The sequence below is a fragment of the Leptopilina boulardi genome, unplaced genomic scaffold (assembly GCF_019393585.1).
Source record: "Leptopilina boulardi isolate dan_hultmark-lab unplaced genomic scaffold, ZJU_Lbou_2.1 LbouV2_341, whole genome shotgun sequence".
Lineage (NCBI taxonomy): Eukaryota > Metazoa > Arthropoda > Insecta > Hymenoptera > Figitidae > Leptopilina > Leptopilina boulardi.
The window spans coordinates 1424214-1433570 of NW_026137909.1; the positions used below are offsets into that span (position 1 = coordinate 1424214).

At 28.6% G+C, this 9357-nt stretch overlaps 1 protein-coding gene across 1 annotated transcript; it reads left to right on the forward strand.

Moving 5' to 3' along the window:
- Nucleotides 1-253: 253 nt before the first annotated feature.
- On the forward strand, nt 254-7548 carry LOC127285680 (uncharacterized). The gene is made up of 4 exons (XM_051311813.1): nt 254-412; nt 2031-2166; nt 2279-2548; nt 6628-7548. The coding sequence occupies exons 2-4, from the start codon at nt 2035-2037 to the stop codon at nt 7546-7548; spliced, it is 1323 nt and encodes a 440-aa protein (XP_051167770.1). The 5' UTR covers nt 254-412; nt 2031-2034.
- Nucleotides 7549-9357: the final 1809 nt, after the last annotated feature.

The following is a 9357-nucleotide window of genomic DNA, read 5'->3' on the forward strand; positions in this document are numbered from 1 at the left end:
TAATATTATATTTCTTAAAAAAACATTTTTTGTTTAAAACAATTCAAAAATACCCGCCGTGAAAATGACTTTTCACGCATTTTCACGGTCCAGAAATAATGTTCATCTGATCGAAATTTGAGGTATAAAAGCACCTTTACGTTTAGTTGAGGAGAACATAAGCATTCTGAACTCACCTTTAGGTCGTAATGATTCTGTTCAGTGTTCTTCTTTCCTTGGAGCTTTATAACCCCTGGTTATTTTTATTGTTAACTTTCAAACGGTCGAAAAACCGTTTTAAACCTTTGTTACCTGAGTATCATTGCGACATACATCTTCCTAGTTTTAGGTTTTTTGTATTCTACCAAAATAAGTGCGAGTGATAGAGGTTGCAAAATAAAATTTTATGAATTTTTTCTTCTGATATAAAAAGGTAAGTAAATATAAAACATAGAATATACTGATTCTATGGCAGCCAATTTGCTTCCCACGTGCATATATATTAGATTTATTCTATTTATTTATTTTATTATTTGTTATTGTGTTATTTGTTCAATTTGATAATTTTTTTGTGTTTATCTATATACTTTACATTTCAGAAAAATGTTTTGACAACTTTGAGGTAAATAATATGTAAAGTGTTGAAAAAAATATTAGCTTACTATTTTTTTTACTTTTGAAACGGGCAAGACGCATTTGAAATTTATTTTTTTTTCGTTCGCCATGAGAATTTTATAATTGAGGAAAAAGCAGATAAAAAAATATCAAATTAAGGCTTCGGATCGAAGAACCAGCTCTACGATCGAAATTCGTATAAGTGTTGTCCCCTAGAAAATTTTTTTATCTTGAAAAATAAAATTTTTTTAAAGCAGAGTTGTTTAAAAACCAAAAGGTTTTCAAGTTTCCAAGTATAAAATTGAGAAAATTACCTCATGTAGAGAATTTAAACATTTTACCTTTTAATGATTTTATATGAGCCAAAAGTTTTGAACGTTCATATGAACGAAATTTGTTTTTCTACTTCTTTAAGTACGAATTTTATTACAAAATTTTGTTTAAAATATCTAAAAAGAAGTTATTAATTTAATAATTGTTTAATTTACTGTTTTATTTTACATGGTCATTATAATTTTTAATAATTTATAGATTGAAAAAAATATTTCGTTCATATGAACGTTCAGAACTTTCGGCTCATGATTTTATTCAATAAAAAGTGGAGTGCTTAAACTCAGTGGTCACACTTGTTAGAAAGATGTCTTAAGGATGTCTTTTTGCGGTCGCCTATTTTTGGACTTTGACAAAAGATGTCTTTTAGGCGTGCTAAAAATATTCTATCTCTTGGCCATTAGATTTCTTTAAGATGTCTGAAAGACACTCAAACTTTGAAATGAGACAAATTTTTATAAACAGAATATTTGTTGAGTTCAACTTTGACTTAGAAACTACAGAAGACAAAAGCTATTGGAATGTTTCTAAGTTATATTCATTTCATTCACAAGTGAGATCGTCAACTTTGAAGAACTTCATACCTGTTTTTAACGGCTGAGGTGCTTATAGCGCAATGCTTTATTCTTGAAATGTCATATATGCACATATTATTATTATTACAAATATCTAAAACAAAATTACATAAATATCACCAATAAAAATATGTGCATATATTCTAATATTATTTCTACGGGTATTCATAATTAAATATAACATTGAAAAATTGAAATTATATCCATATAATTAATTGACCCGTAAGATACAAAGGATAATTAATTTTTATAATTAATTTAATTATAATTTTAAGCATAATTTTAAGATATCTTATATTGATGTCTTTCTGTTGTCTTTATGATGTTTTTAAACCATTGGCCCCTTATGTTCGCAGATAAAAAGAAGTCTTTAAGACGTCCCTGTGCCCACTGGAAACAGTCTTGACTAATGATTTTGAAAATATTGTTTTTGATTTTAATTAATAATTTTTGGGTAGGTACTGTGACACGAATGAATATCATTATCGTTAGCACAAGACAATTATGGTTTAATTAGAAACAATTTTTTAGAAGCATGGCGAGGAGGCCCTCCAAATATAAAGGTTACCTATTTGAAACTGATACTGATGTACCAAGGACTACACAGTTTAAAAGGAAACATCTAAACGCAGATGTTGAAGAAATACCTGATGAACCTAATGAAGAGGTAATTTATAAGAAACATTTTATTTTACATTTATAAAACTCGTCAAAGTTCAGCATCTAATTATTTGAATCTCAAAATAATAATAAAATTTATAAACGATATTCCTGTTTAGATCATCAATCCTCAAAAACACACAACATTCAGCGTAAAGGGTTTTCAAGAAGACTTAAATGAAGAATGTGCAGCTATTCCAATGGAAATAGAGAAGCTGGATGATTTGCCTCATCAAGAAATAGTACATGTGGAGAATGAGTTTCAACAGGCATTGTTGGAAAGTCAGGAAGATTATCAACATTTAACGACAGAAACTTATTATGATGCATTCTCTGAATACGTGGACAATGAAGAGGAACATTTAAATATTAGCAGAATTTCCTTTGAGGTAATAAAAGCATGTTTGTTTAAAATAAAGTTTTCACGCATTCATGAATTTGACAATGACATTTAATTTTTGTCAAAATTTATGTTAGACAATTCCATTTTTATCGCTGATCATTTTTCACCATTTTTAGGGTTCCGTACTCGGTTCGGAACCCTATTAATATCGGTTTTTTTGAAATCGTGTACCCCCCCCCTAGCGGCCACATAAATTTATCTGGAGGGCTGAAAATTAGTACACATATGTATTTTCGCGTGTAGATTACAGGAAAATTATAGCGAACTTGATTGGAATTGATTAACATAGCGTTGTCAAGGAAAAACCATGAATTTTTACGAAAAATGCCTAAAAATGACTATGTACCCCCCCCCTAGCGGCCACATCTTTTGACATAAAGAGCTCAAATTTGACACACTTACGTATTTTTACGTGAAAATTACAGGAAAATTATAGCGAACTTGATTCGGATCAATTTACATAGCGTTGTCAAGGAAAAATCAAAAATTTCGAAAAAAATAATTTATTCTCCCTAGCGCACACAATATTCAACCCAGACAGATCATATTTAGTATACAAATGTATTTTTACGGGAAAAATACAGGGGAAAAAAAGCGGTCACGATTAGAGTTGATGATTAACTTTTTATCAAGTTTTTCAAGAAAAAATGACAATTTTAGGAAAAAAATGTATTTTTCCACCAAAAACGAACAAAATTTTATTTAAAGGAAATTAAATTTATATATTTTAACGTATTTTTATGTGTAGATTACAAAAAAAATATAGCGAGCATGATTGGAGTTGATTATTATAGCGTTGTCAAGGAAAAACCATGAATTTTTACGAAAAATACCTAAAAATGAGTATGTACCCCCCCCTAGCGGCCACATCTTTTGACATAAAGAGCTCAAATTTGACACACTTACGTATTTTTACGTGAAAATTACAGGAAAATTATAGCGAACTTGATTCGGATTAATTTACATAGCGTTGCCAAGGAAAAATCAAAAATTTCGAAAAAAATGATTTATTCTCCCTAGCGCACACAATATTCAATCCAGACTGTTCATACTTGCTGTAAAACTCAATTTTTGCGTGAAAAATACAGGGAAAAAATGTAAGCGCGATTGGAGTTGATGATCAATTTTTATCAAATTTTTGAAGAAAAATGATAAATTTCAGAAAAAAATGTATTTTTCCGCAAAAAATGAAAAAAGTTTTTCTACAATGATTCAAATTTATATATTTTGACGTATTTTTACGTGTAGATTACAAAAAAAAATATAGCGAGGATGATTGGAGTTGATTTTTCTGGAATTAATAAACAAATTTTATTTTTTAGATAACTTTCGATTTTTCCTTGACAAGCAGCTACTAGCCTTATATCAATATCTTAAGTTTTATCTCTTTTTGACTTAGAAAGATAAAATTTAATATTCAATATATTTTTAAAATGTAAATACAATAAAAATATTGCGAGTTGAAATAAAATTATGTTTCTTATATTTTTTTAGTAAAATATTTTTTAAAAAATAAAATCGGACAAGTGCGAGTTACACTCGCACTGAAATCGAGGGTTCCGTACTCGAAGCGAACTTATTTGGTATAAAAACAAATGTTTAAAAAATATGTGTTGTATGACAACTAATATAAGTGATACGAAGAGGAACAATTTTCTTGAATTTTACAAAATTGTTCCTTTTTGTATCACTTATATTAGTTGTCATACAACACATATTTTTTAAACATTTGTTTTTATACCAAATAAGTTCGCTTCGAGTACGGAACCCTCGATTTCAGTGCGAGTGTAACTCGCACTTGTCCGATTTTATTCAACATAAATCGGCAGATACAGTAATTTTTTATTTGTGAATAGCTAAACATTAATTCTGAAGCCTCAAGTAATGTGATTAAAGTGTGACTTCAAACATTTCTAAAATTCGAAAGATTTTAATTTATAATGTAAAATTTTTTTATAAAAAAATTCCAAACTTGTCCTAATGACACCGTGAGGCCATTCCATATTACAATGCACTTTGAAGTCTTTCAATTTTACAGATAATTTTACTCTAGCTTTTCTATTGAACATAATATACAGGGTGATTTTTATGTTCCGGACCCCCAAAATATCTTGAATGGAAATAATTTTAAAGAAAAATATTTCATACAAAAGTTGTCAGGTAGTCAGGTTAAAAAATCTATTAGTTTTTATAATTAAAAATTGGGCCCATGGCCTTATGTGGGCCCTACAGATAAAAAAGTAAGTACTCTAAATGGAACCAAGTATTTTCAAACTCAGATTCTTGTAGCCAGTGATTTTCTCTTTTCAGACATGTGGTAACTTTTGGGCCCAAAGTTAAATTCGGGCCGAAAAATCGATTTTTTGTGGTTAAAAGGTTATTATAGTGTAACTTAGTTCTATGGGGTTTTTGTGGTCCCAGATTCCGAATCTGAAACAAGTTTTTAAAACTTTACAGTAGCGGACCCGAAATGATTGATTAAAAATGAAAAAATTAAGGAATATTATGAAACTCATTATTTTAAACTTATTTAGCCTTATAATTGTTAATTAAAGCTATTAATTTAGTATCATGAACCTTGGGGTAAAAAAATTAGATTTTTACAAATTTTAATATTTAGCGGCTTATAAGGCCCAAAACTAGATTTTCAGTTGTTTTAAAACTCATTTTAGTGTAACTTAAATCCAAGGGACTTTTGTGGTCCCTGATTACGAATCTGAAATCAGTTTTTAAAAATGTAAAATATCAGACACAAAATGACTGATTAAAAATGATAACAAAAATTAAGGAAGATTATGAAACTTTTTATTTTTATTCTACTAATCCTTCTGATTGTTAATTTAACATTACTTTTACACAGTTTTAAATTTAGTATTATAAGCTTTGAGGTAAAAAAAAGATTGATAGATTTTTAGAAGTTTTATTGTTTGGAACTTATAATGACCAAAATTAGATTTTGTGGTTTTAGAGGTGATTTTAGTGTGACTTAGTTTCAAGAGGTTCCCGAGGTCCCTGATTACGAATTGGAAATAAGTTTTTAAAGACGTAAAATAGGGGACCGAATACAAGTACTTGAGTCACTTTTAGTAAATTGTGTATCATACACTGCAGATGCAAATGAAAGTAGTAATTTTTTTAATTATTCAATAATTATAAAGAATTTTTTAGTTAATCATATTGCTTGGTTAGTGGAAAAAAGGACACGTTCGAGTGATTTAAGGGCCTGGGCCCGATTTTTAATTATAAAAACTAATAGATTTTTTTTAAACTGACAACTTTTGTATGAAACATTTTTCTCTAAAATTATTTCCTTTCAAGATATTTTAGGGGTCTGGAACATAAAAATCACCCTGTATATATTATAAATGGATGGAATTTAAAATTCAAAACCTCAAAATATCAAAATAAAAATTGTTTATAAACTCACGATAATTGATTTTAGAAAATTTTTAATAGACATTTTTATCACTGCAAATTTGTTTATAATATAATTGTAATGAAATATAATTTAAAATTTTAAAACGTCAATAAATTGCAACACAAACTTCATAAAACTTGGAACAAAATTGAAACAAAAAATAAATTAATTAAACAATTTTTCAAAAATCAAAAATATGATTTTGGTTTAAAAATGCGGATTCATTATTTATATTTCAATTTTATTGTGAAAATTGGTTGAATTTATATGAAAAAATTATACAGGTAGTGTCACATGAAACATTTTTGGATTTCTTATTACTCAAAACGAAAAATTAAAAATGAATTTACAAATTCTATGCAATGTAAAGACAAAGTCTGATTTTATTTATATAGATTATTTCAGAAAAACTTAAATTTATCGTAATTACCAACAATGTTTTAATAAATTATAATTGAAAAATATTTTTTTAGTTTAGATTTTTTAAATATTTTCAACTGTTCACAAAATTCTAAATTTCAAAATACAATTTAAAATTTTTCAATTACTATAATTTCATATTATTTAAAAGGTATTTTATAATAATTCTATCTATCTAAAAATTATTTTTATATTTATATTTTTTTTTGAATTATCAAATGTTTCAGAATAGTAATATTCAGTTACAAGAGATGGAAGAGTTTTTATACAACTCGGAATACTTTGATGACGCAGCAGCATGTATGGAAGCATCAGGTGAAGAAGCATCACATTTTCAAAAACTACAAAATGTCATAAATAATGAAGATTTTTATCAAGTGTTAAGTACAGCAGTAAACAAAACAAAAGGAGAATTACTAATGATGATTTTGAAATTTTGTATCATCTTCTCACTTTCACAAACTGCTGTGGTCAGTTTATTTCAACTGATTAATTCCTTATTTGAGTTTCCAATTTTACCTGCTACTCGTTACCTAATAGACACTTTATTCAATCCATCAAAAAACGCCACTTTCCATGGTATGTGTCCAAATTGTGGCATTTATCTTGGAACATTTGAACGTAACCAAAAATGTCTGAAGTGTAACTTATGTAACGATAACATTGATGTAAAAAATTCATCTTATGATGATTTTTTTGTGTACTTTGATGTTTCTTTGCAAATTTCTGAGTTGATTTCACAAAATAGCGATTACTATAATCATATCATGAATGATAGAGTTCACAATCCAAATATCATGGAAGATATTTACGATGGTCGGCTATATCAAAAGTTTTTGAATGGTCTATCGCCTTCCGACAGACATCAGTATTGTACTTTGGTTTTTAACACAGATGGTGCTCCTCTTTATGAAAGTTCGACGTATTCTATTTGGCCCATCTTTCTACAAGTCAATGAAGTACCACTTCAAATTAGGACAACGGAATTAATCGTTGCCGGATTATGGTTTGGGAAATCGAAACCAGATATGAATGTGTTTCTCGATCCGTTTGTAAAAAACATGAACAAACTTTCACAAGAAGGAATACCTTGCAACATAAATAATAAAAAACTCATGATAAAAGTTTTTCCAATTGTCTGTTGCTAGAGCGCCAATGCAAGGTGTAAACCAATTTAATGGTGAATTTGGTTGTAACTGGTGCCTTCATAAAGGAAAATGGGTATGTAATGATAAAAAGCCAAATTCTGGTAGTTATAAATATCCTTTATCGGACACTCCTATAAGTAGGCGTAACGCTACCAACATGATTGATCATATGAGGAAAGGAACTAAGTCGAAACCTTGTTTCGGAGTTCAAAAGCCATCTGTTCTAATAAATCTTAGTAAATTTAATATTATTGAAGGCTTTATTCCACAACCAATGCATATTATTAGCGGCATTGGAAAACAATTCGCTAATATTTGGTTTGGATCAAAAGGGAAAGTTTCCGAATTGCTTTCGAAAAACAATATTAATGATATTGATTTACAAATGCGTAATATGAAAGTTCCTTTCCAAATTGGTCGTCTTACACGCACTATCAAAGATAGAGAACATTGGAAAGCTAGAGAGTGGGAGAATTGGATACTTTATTATAGTTTACCAATAATTTCGCAATTTCTCCCAAATAAGTTTGTATCGCATTGGATACTTCTTGTGGAAGCTTTATATATTCTTCTCCAATCAAAAATATCAATAACGGAGCTTGATCATGCTGATGAATTGTTGCACATATTTGTATCTCAAGTTGAAGAAATATATTCGGCATACGCAATGACATTTAATGTGCATCTATTATTGCACTTAGGCACAAGTGTTTCGAACTGGGGTCCACTTATTGCACATTCGGCTTATGGATTTGAAGACGGCAATAGACAGTTTCTGAAAATTATTCACGCTGCGAAAGGGGTTCACTTACAAGTTGCTCGACACATTTCTCTTAATTTTAGTTCAATTCTAGTTAAAAGAGCAGTCTATCCTACTTGTTCATTACAAGCAAAACATTTTTACAATCAATTGGGTAATACAAAAGTGCAAAAGTCTGTAAGGTTATCTAAAGCTCGATTTTTTGGAACTTCTTCTAAGGTAAATAAGTTATGGATAAATGCATTAGGTTTATCGGAAAAAGCTGTTTATTTTTCCAAAATGGTCAAAGATGGTTGTCTTTATTTGTCAAACGATAAGATTAACAAGCGTTCCGATAACACATATGTATTGCTTCGAAGTAATAAGTATGCTCATATAGTGAAATTCATAGTAGATGAAACCAAACAAAAACAGTTTGTCTTATTAAATCGAATTGAGACAAGGAACGCATTCGTGAATAATCATTCGAGATTTCAAATGGTCATAAAAATCGACGATACCAGGTTTGCTGCATCTGTCGCAGATATTAGAGCAATAAGTGTTTGCATTAATGTAGATACTGAAAAATATCTTTGTGCCGTACCAAATTTACTTTCATATTAAATTAATTATTAGTTCAATCAAGCTAAAAGTTCTTATCATTTATCTTAGCATTTTATTTACTCAAACTCCATCAATTTAGTGCACAAATAAAGTATCTGAGTTAGCTGTGTCAAATTGCTCACACTTGTTTATTTATTTTGCGATAATTAAAAAAATTAATAGTTTTTAAATATACTTCTGAAACATTTTAGAAGCACATTCTTAGACTTTAATAGAAGATAACTAAAGCACCTGAAAATAAGAGCATATATTGTCAAAATTTTCATAACTTTAAATTCTACATCAATGTCGTTTTTGAAATGTATAAATATTTTGTTATTATGGAATTGAAAAAATGAAACGATTTTGATAACACCTAATATAACGTACTACTGCAAAATATTTTATTTCGTTCTAATATTTGTAGAAAGGAAATTTATGTTTTATATTTCAATTAGTAAAACCTT

Bases quoted from the DNA above. Each gene is read 5' to 3' on its own strand.
- LOC127285680 (XM_051311813.1), top strand. From the start codon at position 2,035: ATGGCGAGGAGGCCCTCCAAATATAAAGGTTACCTATTTGAAACTGAT. The intron at 2,167-2,278 runs GTAATTTATAAG...ATTCCTGTTTAG, and splicing joins CTGATGAACCTAATGAAGAG to ATCATCAATCCTCAAAAACA. The intron at 2,549-6,627 runs GTAATAAAAGCA...CAAATGTTTCAG, and splicing joins TTAGCAGAATTTCCTTTGAG to AATAGTAATATTCAGTTACA.